Source organism: Triturus cristatus, chromosome 6 (assembly GCF_964204655.1).
Source record: "Triturus cristatus chromosome 6, aTriCri1.1, whole genome shotgun sequence".
Classification (NCBI taxonomy): Eukaryota; Metazoa; Chordata; class Amphibia; order Caudata; family Salamandridae; genus Triturus; species Triturus cristatus.
In genome coordinates, this window is record NC_140589.1 from 904618388 (window position 1) to 904643120 (window position 24733).

Consider the following 24733-nt stretch of genomic DNA (forward strand, 5'->3'; position numbering starts at 1 on the left):
ACCTTCGAACATAGACGTTTTTCAGGGGCTTGGATTTCCCCAGCAGGCTGAGGCTGCAGGCTGAACCCAAAGAGGATTTCAGAAGGCCAGATACAGTTGTCTGGCGATCCCACTAAACAGGATTTGTTGATACTGAAAAGAATATAGTGGGAGCTGAGGTGAAGTCAATCCCACCAGCGATGCACCATCAGAAGGTCAACTTGTAGGTAGACCCTTGTTACATGTCTGTTCTAACATTCGAAATGTGTCCAGAAGTCCCAGCTTTAGTGTTAGGCCAGAGAAATACATTCTAATACTAATCCAAGGTTTCAGGACGTGAGAAGCACCACATGGGGATTAGGACTCCTTCCATCTGAAACCAGCAGCAGGGTTCCAGGGCAGGTTCATTTCGAACTGGTAAGCTGGACAGTTGCAGGAAGAAAGACCTCTGGAAGCTTGTTGTGTCCAAGTAGCTCAAACAGGAGGTGTGTAAGTTGACCCTTGGAGTCCTCAGGTCCTGGGTGCAAGGCAAGCGGGTCCCACGTTCCTTCAGGTTCTTCAGACAGTAGGGCAGTCCATCATTTGATCCACACAGATCCAAGAGCTTTTTGAAAGAGGATCTCAATCTGCCACTATCACAAGCAGTTCCAGCCAGTGGTGGAGGCCACACCTTCCCTTTTGTCCTACCCTCAAGCCAATTCGGGTCAGTTCCTTCCCTCCCTTTGGATGAGGGACAGCCTATCTAAAGAGACAAAGAGCAGGCCAACAAGGTGATCGTTTAATCTGTAGGAGACAGGGTAGGCACTCTCTGAAGTTAAGAAGGTACTGGGTACAGTGCCATGCTATCCTTTGAATCTCAGGCAGGGGTTGGGTATAGACCTGAGCCATCCTGCTCTTAATGGGGACACATCTCTCCACTTCTCAACCTGTAAACCGATTTCTATTTACCGCAGTAAAAAAAGAAAACATACCAATAGTTAAAATTTAAGTGTAGGGGTTCTGATAACAAAAGAGTAATAATAACCAGTGACTCTAACACAAACTAGTTGGTGACTGCTCCCACCATCCAATTAACAGCCTGTATGTTTAACTTACTCTTGATTTTTAGTTTCATGCAGGTCAGTGAAGAGGAGGCGCATCTAAAGTGAGGAGGATCAAAGAAGTATTCTGTTTTGAACACATTTTACTGTTGTAGACCACTTTGCTGATGGATTTATTTATTTTATTTAATATTTTGATTTGTAAAGTTTTATATAGAGTGAACATGACCCAAGAGGGTATTGGAGCATTTACAAGTGGTCAAGAAGGAAAAACAGTAAAAAGAAAGAATCAAACCTAGTTCGAAACAGGATGGTTGGGTCCTGAAAAGAGGCAGGAGGTTAACACAGAGTCTGTGATGCCCATTAAATATACATGTACATGATCATAGCAATCCAATACTTTACATTGGTGTTGCAAATGAGGCCTAATGTGTCCAGCTAATAGAGTACATGAACCATAAAGCAAAAATATGTTCATTAGTAGCACTTGGACTTCATTTTAAATTCTACAGTTCAGGAGATCAGCCTGATTTCAGGGAGAAGATGTGATTCTATCTTTTAGAGCCTGTGAAGAGCCTTGCAGCCGAGTTAAGAGAAGCTTTTAGAGGAGCCAAAGTTGCTCTAGGTAAGATGCATAGGGTTGCACTCCCATAGTCCAACCTGGAAATCACTAGGACTTGACCAACTGATCTGAACTCATGGAGGTGGAGAAAGTGTTTTATTTTCCTTATGATGTTCATCTGGAAGTTGGTGGTTGAGACACAAAAGGGGACCCCCGTGCAAAGCACAATAGGTCCTAGGGCAGGGAAAATACAGATTTGAAACAAAACCTAGGCAATTAACTGGTCATGGAACGACCTACAGCAGGCCCATTGATGTATTTATAGACTACAGTGCACTAAACATTTATATAAAATATTTCCATTTTTATTGATATAAATTCAAGTTAAAAACTGTGTCAATCAAAATTGGTTGGACATACATAATTATAAAACAATCAAAATACAGACAAATGTAACATAATTAATTATATTACAATTCAAACATGAAACACAAGACAAATAAACAACATACAATCAATTATTCTAAATAAAATAGCGTGGCTAGATGTTGGATTAGTTCTCAATTTGTCTACGCATGTTCCGGCTTTGAAATGCTTTCTTCAGGACAGCCACAACATTAACCTAAACAAACAATAAAATCCATATATGTAACATAAATGCATACAGATAAGTGCACCGAGTCTAGAGAGTCTGGGTTATCTAAAAAACAAAGAATAAATAGCAAAACATTTTTAGTGATAAACAAAATGCAATTTCTGCGGAAGGACTAATTTTACAACCCCCCCTGAAGGACAAAGAGATTATATTAATGAAACATATCCAAGAGCTGATAAGAGAAATACAGATGATAAAAAGATTACAAACAGACAAATCATGTGGAAGAAATACAAGCCCTTATTACCAGTGGCTAAAAAAAGATTGAATGAGTGAATAGTTGTATGCCAAGAAAGGGGAGAAAAACTGAATATAGCACAGGACCCAAATTTCCAAAGGCTTGAAGGTTTCCGTATAGAGCTAAATACATAACATAAAGAATGAATAAATAGAGCACAACAAGATAGGCAGAAACCACCAATCACAAGTCATGATGACAGTGTAAATAAACCTACTCGGACAGAACACTTACCTAAATTAGTGTAACAGAAAGGAGAGAAGCCCAAACCAAGGATATTAGGACCTGGGGTAAATCAATTAGCTACTGTAAATAAGAATAGAGCGAGTTAAGATCTTAATTATTATGTAGTTTCCAGAATTGGTAGGTTTAGTTCTGGATAGATCTAGTACATGATAGCATCCAATACTTTACATTGGTGTTGCAAATGAGGCCTAATGTGTCCGGCTAATAGAGTACATGAACCATAAAGCAAATATATGTTCATTAGTAGCACTTGGACTTCATTTTAAATTATTCGGTTCTGGAGAGCAGCCTGATTTCAGGGAGAAGATGTGATTGTATCTTTTAGAGCATGTGATGAGCCTTGCAGCCGAGTTAAGAGAAGCTTTTAGAGGAGCCAAAGTTGCTCTACGTAAGATGCAGAGGGTTTCACTCCCATAGTCCAGCCTGGAAATCACTAGGGCTTGACCAACTGATCTGAACTCGTGGAGGTGGAGAACGTGTTTTATTTTCCTTATGATGTTCATCTGGAAGTTGGTTCCTTTAGTGACTGTAGGAAGGTGGATATCTGACTATGGTTACCCCCAATTTTTTTGCCTAGTGTCTAGCTGGCTTTTCGACTTAGTTGGCCTGGGATCCTGCCATTCAGGATCTCAGCCTGCTGCTCTCTCTTTAAAATGGACTCCATGTACCCTAGGTACATAACCAATTGGAATTGGATCACCCTGTGAGCCCCTGTACCAGTGTACACTAGGTACCCAGGGCATTGGTGTATCTAAGGCCTACCAGGGGCTGAAGCATGTATTATGCCACCCCTGGCCTGGCCTAACAATTTGACACAACTGGCTGATCACTCAGCTGGGGTAAGTTGGTGTAACCACCTCTTACTTAGGTGTAGTATACCTATACCTAACCTTAAATGGGACACATGTTAACCTATAAGTCACTCCTATGGCAGGCCTTGACAATCCTGAAGGCAGAGTGCTTGGTTCCATGTGAGATGGTGCTCTGGCATGAGCTGAGCCTGTCTGCAGTGGTCGGAACAACTTCCTTCTACCGTTTCCAGATATCGTCATACCATATACTCTTAAGTGCATTATGAACCTCGCGGTTAAATGCTATCTTTGGTTTGGCTTTATCAAAACATGTCGAGTAAGGTGTCATACGAATTGGAATACTAACCCCTCGCCAATTCTGGCAACGGGGTTAGCATTCCACCCTTCTAGAGGGACACGACATGTACAGTACCTGAAACCCGGGTAAAATCAGACATAGCCTCAGCTCCACAAAATGGATGCTGCCACCACAGACACAAGTGTGCCCTCCTGCTGCTGGGAGTCCTTCCAGCTTGGGAGATGTGGACAAAGGGTTTCCTGCCAGGGGAGGTGCGTGCACCACCCCAGACAGGATTTTGTGTATTGGTCAGGTAGGGCTTGAATGGAATCAGACATGCCTGAGGCTCACAAGGAGCCTCGGTGCATATGCCAGTTCAAACCGGTCCTGGGGCACACCAGCCCCGGACCTGGGGCGAGCTGGACAAAGGATTGGGGGTGTAACCACCCCCCTTCCTGGTCCCACCCTTAGGGAGGGACCTAGCAGGTAGTCCGGCCCCTAGAATCCGCTTAAAGGTAGGAGCTGTGTCCTAAGACTTCAGACATCCTTGAATCAACTTAACTACAAGAAGAAGACGGGAACTTCGACGCTCTGCTGCACAGAGGACAGAAGGAAATCTCCCCTATGGTCAGGGAGTGACCATCTTGCTAACGCAAGCACCAACCAGCTACTCGACGTCTGCTTTGCCGCCGCCTCCCGCCGGAGCCCGACAAGACCTGGACCTCCAGACCTCTCACAGCCCGATCCACAGTCCCTGCAAAGAAGGAACCCGTGGAGGCACCGAGACACGTGGAGCCAGCCATCTTGAAAGACCGACGACAAGCTGCAAGCGCGACAACAGAGGCTCCCCCCAAGTTGTGCTTTGGGTCCTGAGAAGCCCAACATCCGAGCAGCATCTGCACCAAAGGTGAGCCCTCCAGCCTCTCCACGATTTGCGTGGGGCCCCTCTGCACTTTGCATCTCGACGCGCCTGCCCGGTCCCTGGCCCGTTGGCTAGTGGCCATTTTGGCGACGAACCTTGAAAACTACGACGCTGGTCTGGTTGCTCCAGACTGGCCCCTGCTTCCCTCCAAAGGAGCAGCCCCTCTGACCTTGCCTGTCAGAGTAATCAGCTTTCTTCATTCTTCACGACTTCTGCTTTTGCCAAGGCTTGTTTGCTTCCTTCGAGTCGCCGACACCGCCGACAGCGAGAGCCTGCGTGGGACAGCTCGTGAACCGACTCCTGGACGTCGTCGACCTTCAGGGACCACGTGGCTGCGGAGACGAGCTACACCTCATCACCTGTTTGCACCCGACATCGCCTGGTACCTACCTGGTGCCACGCCGGTCACTGGCTAGTGACTGTGAACACTGTCCCCTCTGCTTTCAGGTCTTCTACAACTCCGATCCACTCTTGGATCCACCGCATCTCTTCTGGACCGGCCGCCTGCATCATCTTTGTCATCAGGCTCCATTGAATCGATAGACGAAACCCGACGCACTTCGAGACCTATGCACCCGCTTCCTGTGGGTGAGGTAAAGCTGGCACTCCGGTGCCCAAGTGTAGAGAAACATCTCTAGTGTCTGTGTTTTAAGTCTTAAGTTCGTAGTCCATCCAGAAGACCCTTCTAGCAGTAACTTTTGAACTTTTACGCACCCATTGAAAACCTATGGGAGCCCGCGTGTAACTTTCCTCACTGCACACGCGACCCGTGGACCACCTGGTCACTAACTGAAGTTAGCTCCTTGTAGGCCCAGCAATTCTAGAGGCCCTAGGCCTTTTCCCTTTCCTGTTCGTGGTACTTATACCACTATTTTAGTATATGGTTTGAGCGGCCACCAGGGCCTATCCATATAAAGTGCAACTTCTGTATATTGTAATACTTTCTTGTTTAACGATTTGTGCTCCTGTGCTCATAAAGAGTCTAGGGGATACTTTGAGAAATAAATACATATATATTTTGAATATATATCTGTGTGGTGTCCTTTCATTGGTATAAAGGGGGGTTACATATGGTAAAACAGCTTGCTTAACACGCTTTAACATGTTTAGCCTCAAAGACTGCTTAGCCTACGCTACCACTAGGGCAGCTAGTCCGAAAAGGTTGACTTACAACCACACCATAAGGGTTGCTTGGCATGGTACAAGGTGGTCACTTTAACTAGTGAACAGCATATACCAGGCCAACTTCTCACAGTGACAGTACTGATGTGCTCCTGCATGTGCACGTTATTGCCAAGGGTTATTCCCAGACATCTTGTGGAATCTATAACGTGTAGAAGGCAATTAAGAGAATGCTTTATCCATTCTCCAATATCAGAAGATTGTTTGAGTTGGACGATTAAGAGGAATTCCATTTTTTTAGCATTTAATTTGAAGTGGTTGCATGATAGCCAGTTTTCAGTTTCTTGAAGTATTGTTTTAATGGATCAGATATCTTCTGGGTGAGAGATTTTCAAGTATAATTGGGTGCCGTTGGCATACATGTGATAGTGGATGTTGGATTGCTTCAGAATTTCTGTTAGTGGCTCCATGAACAGGTTAAAGAGCGTTGATCCCTGTAGGACCTCAAGTGTGACCAGTGAAAAATGTAAAAGACTGGTTAACCTTGATTCATTGGAATCTGTTGTGGAGGAATGAGAAGAACCAATTAAGGACGGACCCAGATAGCCCCATCCTATGTTCCAGTAAGTCTAGGCCACTGTCCTGTTTAACCATGTCACAAGCTGAAGATAGGTCACGGACAATTAGGCAGGATTCATTTTGATACAGCATTTTTAGCGCATCATCTACTATGTGCATTAGAGCCGATTTAGTGCTATGTCCTTGTCGCACGCTACATTGGAATTGGTCTAAAAGTTGGAATTGTCCTATGTGGTTGCCTAGTTGGATGTGAACACATTTCTACAGGACCTTTGCCAGGGTTGGAATGTTAGTGATTGGGCGGAAGTTGTTTAGATCTGCCTGATCTGCCATGGGTTTCTTCAAAAAAAGGAGTTACTGTTCCAGACTTTAAGTAGTCTGGGAGGGTACCTTGACGTAATGAGGCATTTACTTTTATGATAAAAAAAAGAAGGCTACTAAAAAGTAAAGCACAAAGAGTGCATGGGATTCACATGACTGGTTAATACACGCACACGTAGCTCAGTTGAGATAGCCCCAGACAGTGGACCAGCACAGTCTTTAAGAAGCTAAAGCGTTCTGGTACTTAAGTAGTATTAATTACTATTTCATTAATCTGATGCTAGTTTCGGTTTAGGACAGCTCCAGAGTATGCTTGTTAAGTCACTGGTGTCCCACTGACTTCTGGGACAGATTTATGCTCAAGATGGATAGATCACCTTAAGTTTTGCAAGTTTAAGATAATACCGATGTACGAAAGCAATTTATTAATGCCTGTATTATCATTTCTATGGCTTCATGACAGACTACGTTTCAGCAATAGAGAATATAGTTGGATAAATGCTGAACTCGTATTCTTACCTGCATGGATACAATGTGATATTAAGACTGGATTGGTGATTGGCATACTGATCTCTTGACACAGGGTTTTATTTTCTCTACACCAGGCTTTTAAGGCCATACTAGGAATGCAAGGTGAAACTTTAATCAATTAAATGCTCAAGTTTTTATTGTAATAACTGGTTTGGATGACAATGATTTAATATTAATATATTGAAATGAATACAATTTTGGCACAGGAGTGAATTTTATTGTCAAATTCACTTGACACAGTGGTCAGTGCATGAATTCTGACCGTTAAACAGAGTACGCAGAATGGTGCTCATAAATAGTTGGTTCCCAACCCTTTAGCTACCATTATGCAAAATCCTTCAGTACCTTCTGTGGTTTCTATCCTCGTATACAATCTCTATTGATTTCCTTCGGGATCTGACCCACTGATTAGTGGTAACCTTCAGATGTTGAATGCTTCTGGTTGCTTGGCATTTGGAGCAAAACATTGACACTTCATTTCTATCAAAATGCTTAAAAAATTCATGTATATTTTCTGAGCTTGTCAGCTGTTAGTTCTGTCATCATTATTGAGATTGGGTGTTATTTTTTGTTACCTCTGTATTTAGCACTATTGCTGCACGCACACAAGCACTCACTGCTATGCTGGCAGTATATCTTCTTTTTGTTAGACGTCAGAGGTTTTGTATCTGATAATATTTTATTCATTTATTTTATAGTCATTGGATGCATTCCTGATCATCCAACATATTTGCTTATCAGATCATTTATTCATTTGTGTATAGTTATTTTATTGCTACTGATGTCACAACACACTAGCGATTTTTTGTTAGCTTTATCAATTAACAAGTCCATATGAACATTTCTCTTGTTGAAAGTATTTAACATACCTCAAAATTCCAATACAATTTTAACATGAGCATGTGTTGACTAACATGGAATTTTTAACATCTGAATTGAAAGTCAATCAATCAATACTTTATTTGGTTTTTAAGAAGAAAACCATAAAATTCAAACAAACGCAGAAAAAAGAATCTCCATCTGATACATAAGACAACAGTGTTATATAACCATCATTGGCCCATATGTGCAGGGATGTTAATCTAGCGCTATGTCAAAAGTGGAGAGTACAAAATATGTATGGACACCATTAAAATAAAATATTGGTGGTAAATATTTTTTCAAGTGCAATGAAAACATCCATCACAGCCCCCTAAAATACAAGATTATAAACAAGGATCGTTTTAAAACCAAATTCACGTTATCACAGTGACAAGTAATTGTCCATAAACGCTAATCACAGTTAGACCTGAGCCTTGTGGCAATCCTTAAAAAGCTAAGAACATGCAATACTGAATAGCTTTGAACGCTGTTGTAAAAAGATAAAATCGGATCTAACCTGCCTAAAACTTGTTTTTTTAAGAATAGGAATAATTAAAGACTTTCTAAGTGCCTTATAAAAGTCACAAAACATTAAAAAGTGCATCATGTCCTGTGGAGATTTTCCATCGCAACCACAAGGTGGGAGGCACTGCCCTCTATATGCACCAAGAGGTTAGGCCACATGATAGTGAAAGAGGTCCAATCGAAATCATGTCAATATAAAACTGTCATAAATACTTTTAAACCAAACGAGATAGGGTTCCGTTGATGACACAGTTTTCAATAAAAGGTACCTACTACGCACACTAATCTCTACTTCTTTTCTGGCCCACATACTGTTTTTTTTTTTTTTTAATTGCCTTCACCCAGATCAAATCCCTACAGCAAATTTCCTCTGGGGGCTCAAATAGGTCTGCCCTACCCAGACTGATGAAACATTATCTGACGTACTTGAGCCAACAGATGCGGTTAGTATGATAAAGGGAAAGACAGCCTCTTAAAATTTCCTTTCTAAGGGTGTTTCTATCCACAGCGATATGGGATGAAAAGCCACATCAGAGAGAAAGGCCAACCCTAGTTCTTCATGCATTACAAAGGATGGGATGCTCTGCGGTAAGCACCGTATCCGTCTCAGGAGGGTATTTTCGACAAGTTGTAATGCACCCTGCTCGGTATAGCCCCAGATCTCACTCCTATAGGTAACCTTCGAGATGCATTTAGCTTTGTAGATCTGCAGGAGTGCCCCAGTCCATCTTCTTTTCAGTCTAGTTGCAAAGTTAAAAACAGCTGCGGTCGCCCTGGCCAAATCCCCTTTCTTTCAACGATCAAAGGGCCAATTCAGAGCCACATCAGACACTACCCCCAGGTAGGCAAAACAAATGTCTTGGGAATCGGCATGGCCCCCATCATGAAAGAATTGGACTTGGCTGGTTTAGGACCCATCTGCATTACAAATGATTTGCTGTAATTAACCAGCGGATCCAGGTCATCCATAGTCTTATTTTGGACCGATTTATTAACATAAGAAAGAATAGCACTCTGGGTCGCAAGCGGTCTATATGAAAACAAGGTATTTACCTGTGAATGATAGTCTACATGAAGGGGCTCCCTTCAAAAGAAGGTAGCCTATAAAACGAATTTTGAGCCCTTGCCTTCTCAATTGGTTGGGCTGGTTCGTTGACTTAAAATACGTAAGATCACTAAATCTCAGATTAAGTTTTGCGATGTCAAAAGTAAAAGTTCTTTATTTCTACATTTTTATTCTGTTATTCAGTGCATTTAAAAAAAAAAATCTAAGCTTTGTTTTTAATCCAGTTCTTCCAAGGATGCTTTGCATCATTCACTACACAATCTATATATTTATGGGTACAACGTTTACATTGCAATTTCGTAATGACGAAATATTTTTTTTAATGTTTAGACCTTATAGACAATGCAGTTACAAGTTACTACCGTGTTAGGATGTGATACTTTAAGTTCAGTTTTACAAGGTTGAAAACACGTGTTTGTGTTCTCCTTTCTTTGTAGCGCCAGAGGAAATTGCTGAAGGACCGCCTTCTGAATGAGCTAACCACAGCACTGACAAACTTTCAGAAGATCCAAAGGCAAGCAGCTGATAAAGAAAAAGACTTGGTGGCCCGGGCTCGCGCGAGCTCACGGGTATCTGTAAGTATTTATCGTAACTTGCAAAGGAAATGTACAGTAATTTTATTCAGTGCACTGTTACCTCATGGGCATCCAGCTTCCCCTTCAGACTTTGGAAATATACTAGGACTTGTAAGCATTTGATCACTTTTCACTGAGATTATGTCTTGCCCTTTGTCCTGGGGTAGAGCTGTCTACATGGCCATTCCACAAAACTCAAATAGAAATCTGTTCATTAGGGTCGCTGGGGCTCAGTCGGTAGCAGTGATGAAATGGTTGCACATTTCATGGTGGGGCAGCCAGTCTTCACCGCAAGTGTGAGTTCTGCAGCCACTGACTTATTTTGCCCCTAGAAAGATAGCAACTGTTCTACTCATCTCACTGTACTTAACATAAAAACTGAAAGCAGGGGCTTAACGACTCCCCTGCAGTCCCCATGGGCCGGGGGGTGAGACGGGGGGGGGGGCAGACCTCTACTGAAGAGAGTGGTCCCCTCAACCTGTCACCTAGAGGGTATGGGTATTGCCTGGGGCCCCCCCTCACCATCCCTGCAGGAAGGGGTGCCCTAAATATTTCTAACACCATCGACTGAAGTAAGGGCCTACTGATGCTTTGTATAGTTTGTAGAAAGAACCTCACACCCTTGGCAATCATAGACATAAGGAATAAGGAGTACCAGATCTTTGATTTCATACTTGTGAACATAGAAGCCAGCCTACCCCAGATCGTTGTACTACCCCGACTAAAGTAGTGCTTGACACGTCCATTCTGCATCAGTGTTGCTATTGAAGGGTGGATAATGTTTCTACCAAGTTCCTGTACTGGTAAACCATCATGTGGTGGTACATAATTGGATCGGTGTGGTGGTGGCCTCTCTACTAAGCACTACACATCCTTGGGAACTATGGTGCACTCCTCATCACAGGTTGTGCTACTCTCCTGTCTGGAAAGGGAACGGCTGCATGCCTTTGTGTGTTTATTCTACATAGGGAAAATGATGGGTAGAATTATTTTATGCATCAGAGTTTATTTGCTGTTTTTTACAATCCTTTTACCCTTACTTTAAAGTTACAACCATATTGAATTTTATTTTATTTTCCAGACGGGTGTGCCTGACGATAACTCCACAGAAGCAGCTCTAGTGTCCTGGCAATCGTTAGTATACCTATTTTTATTTGATACTTTTTCTTATAATTCAGGCCTCTTAATATGTGCCCCAGAGAATGTCCTTGCAATTTTAGTCGCATGATTTGATCTAGGGATTGGTTTACAACTCATTATTTTTTATTTTTTTTTTTTTAAATGGTTCATTAAATTCATTCACATTTTTTTGCATGGCTACACGTTCATTGTTCTTAAGTGGTATTTTCGTCTGGAACTGTACCTTGAAAGTCGAACTTTAAATTTTTATTATTTCCAGTAAATTAGGTGAGATTACACAAGTGCACTTTTGAAAAAGATAAGGCTATGATAAAAGGCTGCCTATGGATACATATTCGTATTTCTTTTGACAGTATAATAAATGTTTTCCATCGAGAGTTTGCTTTTTGAAGTCATATTGACAGTACTCCTAAATGTCCCCGAAACTGTCTTCCCCCAATTTTGTGTGCGCTTCTCTTTTGGCCATTTTTGTGCAGAAAAAGTTTTATCCTGGCAGTCTTTGCTTCTAAGCTCTCACCACCGCCAACTCCCTGCTGAAACACAATAGATTTTTCCTAAATTTGAAGTGAGGTGTTTTGAGGGAGTTATTGCGTCAATGGAATAGGCACATTTTTCTAGAGTAAATAACATAGCAAATATTTTTGATATTACACAGGCAAGTATACAAAATCACGCATCAGTGGTAGGACAGGTCACGTAACTTAGCTGGACTATTTAACTTAGTTATGTCTAGCGCCTCTCTGAAAATGGCCTCTGCTGCGGCTGTTATCTTTGTTACTCTCTGAGCATTTCTTCCCCGTGTTCTTCCGGATACCAATTGATCTCCGATCCTCCCTACCTATCACAGATCTAACCAGTTGTAGTACTGACACATGGATGCTGAAGTGGTTCTAACTCGTCGATCCTCACTGTAATAATATATCTGTTTCAGAAGACTAAAAAACAATTCACACGTTTGATGGAAGGTAACATTGATAGTGCCAACAGCTCTTGTTGGCTTCTAATATTTAACCCATAAATTATTCCAGTAATAAGATATTCTTTCAAGGTTCAAACCCTTTAGTTGAATCTCTGAAAATGTTTAAAATCATTTTTTGGCGGTCTGATGTTCTCATCCATCAAACTCCCATCGTCCCAGGTGTTAGCATTCCGTCTGATAGTATTCTGCATACTTGATAAAGTGCATTTACTTTGAGAGAATGACCTCCTCGATAGGCCTGTGAATACTTTGAATGTAATCTGCTGGTTGTGCATCAGAACCCACTTTCAAAGTTCTGTCAGTAGTTTGGAACAGTACTTCCGATATGCCGTCTTCCACAAGCTTTGCTTCTTTAACCCTGGAACTGGAGATTCTTATACAGCATTTAGTTGCCTGTCATTGAGTCCACTAGACCCAAAACCCAACATCGTAAGCAAATAGCTGTCAAATTAGCCCTTATGGTTTTAGGTCTATTACAGTCTTTAGTTAAATAATATTGTGAAAGTCTTCCTTTCCTTAAGAAGCCCTTATATATGCAGAGTTCTGTTCTATATTCAACCTCATTTATCCTGCAAATTTCGTGGGAGGGCTGTAGCTTCCTTATCTGTAAGGGTTGCCCTAATGATCCCATTAGGAAAAGAGTCATAGATAGGTTTTGAAGAAAAAGTTCAAAAAGAAAATATTAATTTGATGGTTCTGTAATATCCAAAGTGTTTGCATTTACCAGCACTCTGAGGCCGACATCCTACGTGTTTATAACCCTTAACCATTTCTCGCATCAATGACCATTTCATTTAAACCAAGGGCACAGCTGTTTGAAACTTGTGTTGAAAAATCTGAACCTGCTCATTCAGTCTATTTAGTTTTAACATTTTCATCAAGACAATAGATCTACTGTCGTAATAGTAATCAGTAGCTTGGTTGATCTAAATCTCCTAGCCCTAATATTTGTGCCCGAAACTACATGCGCATCAAAGAGATTTCCTAGTGCGCATGCCCTATCGGGGAGCCAACAACGTCAATGATGTCCTAAATATCTAGGACAACATTTCAAGTGCTTCTAACTTCAGTTTCTTTACCTTTTATTCCAAGTGACACACTTCCTAGGTGGCTAATTTTGCCAGTTCTTCCAAACAATAGATTGGGAGTCCTGCATTATTTTTCCAGGACAGAAGAACTTTTTTTCGATACTCCTAAAAACTCCTTGGCCTTGGGACTTTTCAGACAATCATTAGCTTTGTATACTGTTGGTTTGTTAAAACTAATTACCTTTATATTTGAAATTGCCACCCCACCAACCCATAAAAGTGATGAATTTAATGAAAAGGTGTGAAAAAGTACATGTTGAGGTGTTGTATTTATACAAATACTCAGATTATTATTTACAAGTATTGTATTTTTAAGGTGACCTGTAGAGTCACAAAGTTCATTCTTGCTGTTGGCATGAAGCCGTACCTATACGAACTGTCAAGAACTTAAGCCAATATATTGCTTTGTTTTTGTATGGATATTTTTGTGTACTTTTTGGGAACGAAACCACTCTGCATGTCTTGGAAAAGCTGTGTTGTTATAGCCCGTTTGTTTCCCTGCACTACTGTGATTTCCTCCCTTGCACTACTGTGATTTCCTCCTGTGAAGTCGACATTTATGCAAGTCCACTTTGTGTGTCCCATATTTTACAGTACTTTTTGTCATATCATCAGAGTGAACTCCCTACTCAGTGTTGTGGCCTACAGTCTAGTGCCCTTTAAAGCTTGTCTATGGGTCACTGGTTGTGGTAGCGGTGATTAAAAGCCCACATCATTTATCTGCAGTGCCTTACTTCTGTTATGAATGGGATATTAGGAGAAGCTGTGTATGCCATGGATGAGTCATGGGAATTCTCCTTTAACGTGCCATGTGAGATTAGAGGGCAAAAAAAACACTTCCTTTTTTTCTTTTTAAATAAATGACTCTTGTTACTTCTTGCATATCTCTCAATGATATTTTCATGCTGCAAGGGTTTTAAACCAAAGTTGCATTTGTTTATCTTCAGTGAGAGCCAGCCTCAAGCCCAATCACAGTATGAAGACATTACAGAAGATGATCTTCGCCTCATCGAAGAGAGAGAGACCTCTATCAGACAACTTGAGGTACGCCATGAACCTGTAGAATTCTGCAATCTACAGAACAGAAGGGACAATATAGACTTAATCCACCTGTTTCATACCAAGGATCATGTGGACGAGAAGAAAAGAATGCAGACGTGCAAAGGAACATTTAGTAGGATGCTTACAAGAATTAAATATTTAAAGATTTGGTATAGAAACAAAATAAGAATGTGCCTTAATTACGCCTAGATGCCCGCATATGGCAGAGTAATTGGAAAATACTCTTATTTATAATGTAACCAGGTACAAACCCTATTACAGCTTTAATTACAGTCCTATAAAATAAACTGGAAAAATATTGCTGATTATTCCACTCTTCAGTATCATTACTTTAATCTGCCCTTCAAATGTTGTTTGGCTGGGCATTCATTGTCTTATTATTGGACACTTGATTGCCTTTTTGTTAAATTTGACTACTACACTACTGCCAACTTCCTTTTATTAAAGTCTGCGTGTACAAAAACAATGTTTCACCTCTACTGACAAATGATTTATGTTTCGGGTAGACCTGCCTCAGTTCCCATTTATACAATGAGGGTTTAATTGGCTGAAAAACGGTACTTTATGGTACATTAAGATGTAGATTTCAGGTTTATGTGGGAATTGGTTTGTCACGCAGCCAGTGATACCCAGTAGTGGACACCCGTGCATACTTAAGCTATTGTAATGGTGTGATCAATAACTTGCAATTTCTATTGAAGCTTGTCATCCCACCTCCCTGTGGGCAGCAGGTAAAGTTAAACTGTCTCTGGTGTCTGTCTTTGTAACCACAATGGCGTCCTGAACATTCATTCACCTGCCCCACAAACCGGACAGGACACTTCAACACAGTACTCTCCGAGCCCGCCAAGCACATATTGTACAGCAGTTCTTAAAGGCTATACTGTTTGGCCACTCATTGTGAAAGGCAGAAAGGTGACTTTGAAAAAATGTATGAAATTCAGACATTTTGGTGATGCCAAAAAACACTGCATCTTGTACCCTGACAAGCCCAAATTGAGCATTTCTGTTAACCTTAGCTTATCCAAAAACATGTGTGACTTTTCAAAACTGAATGCAGGTTATGGTCTGCTCCCAAGAGTAGGTAGCTTACAACTGGATTCTAAGTGATAGAAAGCTCAGAGTCCTTGGGTGATCTACCTACCTCAGTCTAGCATGTCGCCTGCTACTCCCCATATTAGCAGAGCTTCATACACTGACACCTCTCTGTGGAAGTGTGGAGGAGGTTGTAAAATGGGTGGCTGTGCAAGTGCATGGGGCAAGCACATTTATTCAGGCAAAAGTAGAATTCCCCCTTGTGCCCACCTGATTACAAGCAGCCTGATCATGTGAATAAGAACACAACCTTAATGTACCCATGGTGCACACATGCCCAGCGTGCATATAAACCTCCCTTTTCGCTATCATATACCAACGACAATGCAAACGCTGCTGATTACATCATCACAGCACATACTAACCTCCCCAAAAGAGGAAGGGTGATGGTTTTTGAGAATGAGAGATGGAAGTGGAATTTTGAAGAGTCCATAAGGTGGGCTCTAGAGTGTCTTCTCTGTTAAATGGGGATACATCTAGGAAAGCAGAAGGTGAAGGAGGGAGAGTCCGATGGTTCTCATCATGCAACAACCAGAAAGCCGTAAGGCACTGTGGTGGCACCGCATCCGTTCCACAGTGTAAAACACAAATGATGGTCAGCTTCTGCTGTGCCACCTAAAACCCAGTTAAGAACTGTGACTAATTTGATGGTGTGGACACAGTTCTAGATATCAACTAGCTTTCACGTTGTGGTAGATTGGGTGTTGATTATTGGTTTTCCGCCTCATGCTCTAATGGAGCAGCTGCCACAGAACAAAAGGGCCTTGCCGTGTACCATGTGATGACGGGAGAATTCTGGTGAGGGAAGACTTTCTAATCAAGGTGTGCAGCTTTACACTGAGAGAGGTTGCATAAGCAAGTGTTAAACTAAATAACTTGCGTCTTCTGTGGTCATTAGCAAATGGTTATACCTACTGCAATGCGTGCAGAATAATAATTTCACGAACTGTGGGAAACGATGCAGAGCCATGAGTGAATTTGGTCCCCGTTGAAACTACATAATGGTGATCTTGGAAGAAGTATAAAAAGAATATTCGCTGGAATGGAGTAAACCTATACTTTTACTCTTTTTCAGAGATTTCTGTTTCTTTTTTAAAAAGGAGCTGATTTATTGAAAGACTGGTGGCTGGTACACCTCTGGAACTGCATTTTCTGGGTGCAAATGTTACAGCCTATCAGTCAGGACAATAGCTTGAACCTACTTGCATGGTGGGATCCCAGTCTGTACTCTCTTTGAGCTCGATGATACAGCCAAAATATATTTTTCATTCTGCAAAGATATTACTTGGGTGTAATTTATATATCTGGCCCCCTGTGGTTAACTTTGAATTTTCCACCTGTCTACTGACATATTTGATGTACTGTGTTTTTTTTTAGCAAATTCGGGACTCATAAGGGACTATCTTTCCCATCCAGTAAGTTGTTTATGAACTCCTCCCAGATGCCGGTTATCGTCAGCCTATCCCATTATTATAGGCGCAGTGTAGAGCTGACTGGATTTAGCAGCATCTGTTTGTTATAGTGTTATGGAACAGCTAATCCGACGGAACCCAAGCAATTTAAGGCACGTCATTAGTCTGTTTTTATAACTTCTGCAGTTATAACGACTACTTGTAATTATTTAAAGATCTTGAAAAGGGAAGCATCAACATGTAGCTTCAGGATTTTCTTCCTCATTTAATGTTCTTCTATTGTATTTTTCATAAATTCCATTAGCAGTGCAATTTTCAAAGAATGATTGTCGATCTCCTCTCCTGGCTCAATTGCACCTCCAGATATCAGTACTACGCATTAGCAACTCTTCATAGGTGCTACATAAATGATGATCCTGGTAATGTACCTTTAAAGCTCATTCCTCCTACTTCGGAAAGATAAAAAGTACACAAAATATTGTTGTAACATGAGAAAAAATGACAAAATACCAATGCATTGGAAAGATCACATTTAGGTGTTGAATAAATGCAGCCAAAGAATACAAATTCGTGAGACTTGAGAAATGTCTAACGTACAATACTATTAAGAGAAAATATAGACTTATTTGATACAGGGTCTTATTTTCAGAAATTGGTCTCATAAAGAGTGTGCTTTAGCATTAGATTCCTACTGGGGTTCCTCTCGGAGGCCTCGGGCTCTCTTCCCCAGCGGGAAGGACTACATTGTTTATTGGACATCACCTCTCACTATGCAGCCCATAAGCCTATTAATAAATTCATCCACTTAGAGGGAGGGAGGGTGTGGTGCAGCAGCCAGGGCGGCTGACTCTGGAGCGAGGGGTTCGCAGTTTGATCCCTGGCGACGGTGGCAGCTCAGCTCAGCATCTTGTGACTCTGGATAATACCTCACTTAATCTGCCTGGTGCCCCCCAGTGCTTTGAAACCCTTAAGGGGGGATATATTCGCGCTTTATAAATACAAATTATTATTATCGACTTAGCTTTGGCTCTGGCTAAATGCAGGATCGCCATGAGCAGGAAATCAGCGCACACTCCCTCCACCTGACTGTGGCTGACGGATCTATGGTCTAGCATATTAGCCGAAGATCAGCCATTGAGTAACCGTAGATATGGAAGTTTGGTGTCGGACCCCGCAAAAGTACTTAGAGAGGCTGGAGGCCAAGTCCAGCGACAGCCACACTGAGCACTTGAAGTGCTACACCGGACTCTGGTACACTGGGCTTTCAAAAGATGGAATTACATGCAATCCAGACTGCAGACCCTGTAATAGTAATGACCTACCGGTATGCCACTCCCGTCAACATCCCCACACCAACAAGCGAATAATCATCCTTTCTCTTCTCTCCCCTCCCCCTCACCTGGATAGTTGATTTATGTATTCAATGTATAGACGGAGTTCTACGACCAATCTACAGTCATCACAATCGTTTATAAATCACTGATTGTAACACTCAATTCTGTTTACCTAAACACCTGAGAGCGCATCTCTGTAAATATTATAGAGGGAACTTAAAGATATACTGCTTGACATTGCTACTGTTCTTATACTCCGAACTGATAAAGAAATATTTAAAACAATTAAATAGAGTATGCTTTAGCCACATTAGTGGGGATGTGATTATTTGACCTACATCACAACATAACCAGGCCTTTCTTTTCCTGTTTCTCGTTCCCACCCATTGAGAGTTTTGGAATTCAACCCCTTTTAAGATGCATGTACGCAGGGTTGCTGTCACGGACTTGCCAAGTGGGAAGCAGACGGATCATTGAACAAAATACTTTCCTCCCCTTCTTTCTCCCACTCCCCACTACAACTCCTCTCGTTCTTCTGATCATCCCCTGCCCCATTATATTTCTTGTTTACTGGCTTATAAATATCCTATCTCTTCACCCCTTCACGTTGCCTTCCTCCTCCTTGTTCGCTAATTTACTGTTACAGTGTAATGCGCATCTATACCTTTGGTGATCGTGTACTTTATAAATCTATGAAATATATAAATAAAGATAATTGAAGGGCTGACACAGGGTGCCCGCGAACAATGGGATATGTATGGACAAAAAGGTAAGCTATCTGTATTCAAAATATTATATGAATTCAGCCAATGGAACACCATATCTCCAGTAACTCTCATTACGAGCTAATAAAGAAATTATTGACCTAACAAATGCACAATTGGATTTGATAATGCCACTCTACCGCCCTTAGTAAATGCTTTATATATTTAAGAAGCCACATTTGAATTAAACGGGTGCACCTGGCTCACTTTAAACAATGGATATATGGGGTAATTCAACACAACTGTGGCTGCATATTTGAGTATAAATTATATTAAATCCAACATAACAAATAATTGTTTTTTTTTTCCAGGCAGATATCCTGAACATAAATGAAATATTTAAGGATTTGGGTGCAATGATCCATGAACAAGGGGATATGATAGGTAAGTGTACTATCCTTTTTCGCTTGTAGGTCTAGTTCTACACCCCCTCTCACTCATTTCCGTTACAAAATATTAAAATATGAATCTAGGTTTCTCTCTGCGTCTGCTTCACAGCTGCCTGTTTTGATGCATCGGAGTCCATGTTATCCTGAATCAAATTGAGGAGTTTCCCTCATCTGTCTTGCACCCATGCACTGTTGCAGAGAGGCTTCCATGCAGCTGCCCCCACCCCACCAGCACCCATATCCCCAAGTTAGCATTACTGGGCTATCCCCCCATGCCTCCCATTTTTCTACACCTGGTTTTTCTCTTCAGCTCAGAGGATACTCCAGTGACCTCTGGTTTCGTATTTCTTCAGCAGTGAACACCTCATTCATTTTCTCCTCCATCCTGTCACTGTAACCAATCATTTTGTTTCATGCTGCTGCAATCAGCATGTACTTTGTGTTTTTTCCCCCTCTTAATTTCTAGTCCATGCTTTGTGTCTTCGCACGTTCCAATACACTTGTCCAATGGTGATTTCATACCCCAGTGCAGGAAGAAGGGCAGTATGTGTTGTGTTGAAACAATGCCTCAAAACAATGGATTTTTATAATAGTCACATTGTCACATAAAAAATAAGAAATGAGGATATCAGCTTAGCTTCGCAGACATTAAGACAGCCATTAAAATTGAATTGCATTTATAAAGAGTGTGACTGCCCAAGCAAAACCTAAAATAGCCAGGTCTTCACCTTCTTTTGAAAAATCTCTAGAGAGGTAGAGGTTCTTACACTGAGAGGCGTTCATTCCACAGTTTGGTGTGAGAAGTTGGCCTGGCATATGCTGGTCACTAGTTATAGTGGCGACTTTGCACCAGTCCAATTCGACTCTTATGGTAGATAGGTTTAAGACAACCTTTTAAAGAAAGCTATCCTAGTGGTAGCTGTGGAGAGCAGCCTTCAGGCTAAGTCTCTGAGGAATGTAAAGCAGCTTGTTTTACCTTATAATCTCTTGAATTACCAAATGAAAGGACACCCCACAGGTATATATATCAAATATATATGTATTTATTTCTAGACACACTCTACTAATCTCTTTATGAGATTAGAAGTCAGGAACACATTCAAATATCAACGTTTCACAATAAATTAAGCACAAATATGGCTGGGGCCCTAGGGGCGTACCAGACCATATACTAAAAAAGAGGTTTAGGAAAGTCGACTTGCATAGGGACAAGGCCTAGGGCCTGTAGAATCGCTGGGGCTTCACTAATCCACCCAAGGCAGGTAAGTAAGAGACCCACGGGAGATGCGTGCAGTGTGAGAACACAGCCGCGGGTTCAATGGAGCAAGTCGCGGTTGGATTTTTAAAGTTTTAGGGTACTTCGAGGAAGTCTACAAGCAAGCCACTTACAAGGTAAGTAATTCTAGGGCCAACACACACTAGGGCACCGAAGTGCACGAGTTACCAGTGGTGGCTGGTGTTAAGGGGCGTAGGGGGCGTTGCCCCACCTACCAGCATCGTAGAAAACTACTGGGAGAGAATGAACGCCAGTGGAGCAGTTTAAAGAAGTGCTCACTGCTTGGTGCTCCCCCGTGAAACTTGAAAGTTAATGTTAAACTATGTAAAATAAATACATATATTTTTACTTACTTATACTTTGTCCCGGACCGGAGTCTTCCTGCGCAATGTGCGCATGTGCAAAAGCTGGGCGAGAACTATTCCTCGCCCTCGAGGCACAAGTGAGGAGCGAGGAGGCGGGTGACATCAGCCTTGTGGGAGTGGCTGAAAGTAGCAGCAGTAAATAGGTTTCAAATGGGGCGATAATGAATTGGCCCAGGGCGCGGTCAGTGGAGCGCCATTCAGAGTAATGGGAAGGGACAGGGCTGGCTCACAGTGCACTGAGTGCAGGGGGTGGTAACAATTACAGCACTCCTTTTGCCTCCTTAAATGAGGCTTTCTCATTGGGTAAGGCCGAGGCGACCGGGAGTGGCTATCCATTTAGTTTCAGTTTGGCAGGCAGCTTGGCTCCTATTTCCGGGACGGGTGTGTTTGTTGCTGGAAAAAGGCGCCTGCAGCCTTGTTTTAAACAACACGACGCATGTGCAGGTAAGCTTTTTCCCTTTTTTTGAACTCCCGGACTGGGCAGACCTGCTGGTAAAGTCGTTGCACAGTGGAAGCCTGTGGAAGCGGCTTGGCCTCCCCGGTGTCCAGGGGCCGCACTCGTCGCCGGGCTGACCTCGGGGCTCCATCATAAGCTTGTTCTGTTGGGAGGTGGTGTTCATACGGTGCAGGCAGCTCACTGTAAACTGCCACTTGAAGTGAGAACCTTGTTGAAAATGCGTTTAGAATGCTACTGGACGTGAACTAATGTAGGTACGTTTGAGGTGTGATGTCTCTTTCCTGTCCTATTTTAAAGGCTTTCGAGGGAGACACATTCTGTTTTACATTCCTGTTTAAATTAGCTCATTGGAGCCGTTTTCCGTGATCCTTTGCTTTCCACCCTCTGATAGCCACTCCACTCGTGATGCTGCTGAACACCTTATCACATTTTTTAAATTACGAAGAGCATGTAATACTGACATCATGTGGTTTTCTTTGGCAACTCATTTTACAGTTTTGTCTGAATCAAACAAAACCATCTATGGTTAAAAGAACGCACGTGTTGCTGGTGGCAGACAGGCCCACAATGAAAGTGCATCGACTTAAGGTCTATTGATCTGGTCTGCGATAACTGAAGGCAGCAGGGGTGCTGGAACAATTTTCAGAGTGGGGGTGCTGCCATAAATGCTGTGACTGAAATCATAGGGATTATGTAAAATCCAAAGGTAGCACAAGACAAGTGTCACAAATGCACTACACTCGTTTATCAGGAATGTGGTGGAAAGGGTGTAGTATTTATCTGGTAAGATAATTAAAAGCTTACATGTTGCACTACTATGTGTACACTACAGTCATAGGGGGATATGTTTAGTGCTGTAAGATATGGGGTATTTTGTAATGTATTTGCATATTTCAAGTCTACACCTTCAGAATTGCTTTAGAAACATTCTTGCCCTCTCAAATTTGCTGTAAACTTTGCAAGTCCCTCTCCCCTCGAGTCCCTCCTATGATAGTCGGCTCACTCGCTATCGACATAACACTTATCCTCAACTTTTCCGCATCACCAATTTCAAATGTCACCAGCCGCCCCTGCGAGTTACCTCACCCAGGGAAGCCGGGTGCATAGGTATCTTTTGGTGTTGGGTCGCGTCGCTGTTTTCCATGGAAGCCAAAGAAGATTTGCTGCTTGCGAAGAAGTGTCCGGTGGAATCCAAGGCTGGATTCAAGATGAAGATGACCTGACGGCAGAAGGGACAGTGTTCACAGTCACTTGCCAGTGACCCGGGGCCAGTAAGATGGATGCCCACGGAAGTCGGGTGATTTCAGGTGATCAAGGGTGTTTTGACTCTTCACTCATGAGGACCAGGAGGCATCGATGATGACCAGCAGCTGGATTCGGAGTGTCCCACGACGTCTGCAGCTTACTGAGGTGTCGGCAACCGGATTGGAGCCAACAAGCTTTGGCAACAGCAAGTATCGTGGAAAGTGAATAGAGTCAGCGGTGCAGACCAGCAAGGACTGAGGGACTCACCCAGTACGGGTGAGTGAGAGCAGGCCTGGAGCAACCAGGAGAGTCCTTTGGTTTGAGAAGAAAGTCTTCAGGGGACCCACAAGCCAACTGGCAAGGGATCGCGAAGACGCCTCGTGAGGAAATGCTTCACAGGAGCCCACGGTCTCTTGGGACGGGGTAGGCCTCTGATTTTCGGTGCACAACCTGCTGGAGGCTTGGGCCACAAATGGTCCAATGCACAAGTTCGTAGAACGTCGTGAAGGGGTTGCACTCGACAATAGTGCACGGTACCCGAGTATTGCTGTTCCTAGTCACTCGTGGGGTCCACTCGCCTCAGCTCTGCTGGGGACTCACAATGGCTGTCGAGAAGTCAGGAAATCCACTTCCGGGGCTGCAGGGACTTAGGACTCCGGCGGGAGCGGGAAAGTTTGCGACCGTTGATGCAAAGTTTTGGTGCCTGCCAAGCAGGGGAGTCACTGCTTGACACCAAGGGAGATTCTTCCATCTTCCAAAGGTAGTGGAACGCCGAAGGACCAGGATTCTTCTTGTAAAGCGTCGTCCAGGGATATCTAGTTTGCAATGGCAAGGGTTCCCTATCCTATACTAAAAGAAAGGGAGGGACTAGCTTTATGACCACTCCTCTTGGAGGGTCAGGGTAGGGGGTGGTTACACCCACTTCCCTTTGTCCAGTTTCACGCCAGAGCAGGGACAGGTAGCCCCGGAACCGGTTTGAGCTGGCATATGCACAGAGGAGCCTACTGCTCCCCCAGTGCAGGACTTCAAAGCACTCTAGGAGTGCACCCACCCAGCCCCAATACACTAAATCCTGTCTGGAAGGTGGTGAAACCTCCCTGTGACAGGATGCCTATTGTTGGGCCTCCTCCACTGCGAGTTTCAGTCTGCAGCAGGAGGGCAGCCCAGTGTCTGTGCTGGTGGCATCCATTTTGTGATGCCAGGGCTCTTTCAGATTTAGACCGTGTTTCCACAGTAGGCACATGTCGTCCCCTCTTGAAGGGTGGGATCATACTCCCACACCAGTTACTGGCGTGGGGGTATGATTCCAAGTTGTTTGACACCAAACACGACATGTTTTGATGCAGTCATTCCAAAGTTAGTATTTACCGGTAGGTTATAATGCACTTAAGAGTATATGGTTTAACCGCATCCACAAACAGCCACAGAGAATAGACTCTGCCAGCTGCAGAGGGGCCCTGCTCATGCAGAGGCACCCCCTCACATTGTAAACCAAGCACCCTGCCCTCAGGATTGATAGTGCCTGCCTTAGGGGTGACTGATAGGTTTATATGTGTGTGTAAGGTGAGATATGGGAACCTTTACCTCAGTGAGGAGTGCTAACACTACCTCATTCAGGCTGCAGTAGCAGGCCTGTGGTGTCAGATTTAGTCTGCTTCCCAGGGGTGACATAATACATGCTTCAGCCCCTGGTAGGCCTGTGAAGTACCTATGCCCTTGGTACCATATACTAGGGGCTCATAAGGTACCACAGTATCCAATCACTAGTACATCTAATATGCACACCAAGTCGTTTAGAGAGAACAGAGAGACTGGG

General features: G+C 42.8%; 1 protein-coding gene across 1 annotated transcript in view; it reads left to right on the forward strand.

Annotated features, from left to right (window-relative positions):
- The window catches only part of STX7 (syntaxin 7), a 181598-nt gene that overhangs the window by 146051 nt on the left and 10814 nt on the right, over positions 1–24733 (forward strand). Inside the window, exons 5-8 of the mRNA XM_085611566.1 lie at positions 10174–10311; positions 11393–11445; positions 14466–14562; positions 19497–19569. Of these exons, the coding sequence (XP_085467692.1) occupies positions 10174–10311; positions 11393–11445; positions 14466–14562; positions 19497–19569 (361 nt within the window). The remainder of the gene's footprint in view (positions 1–10173; positions 10312–11392; positions 11446–14465; positions 14563–19496; positions 19570–24733) is intronic.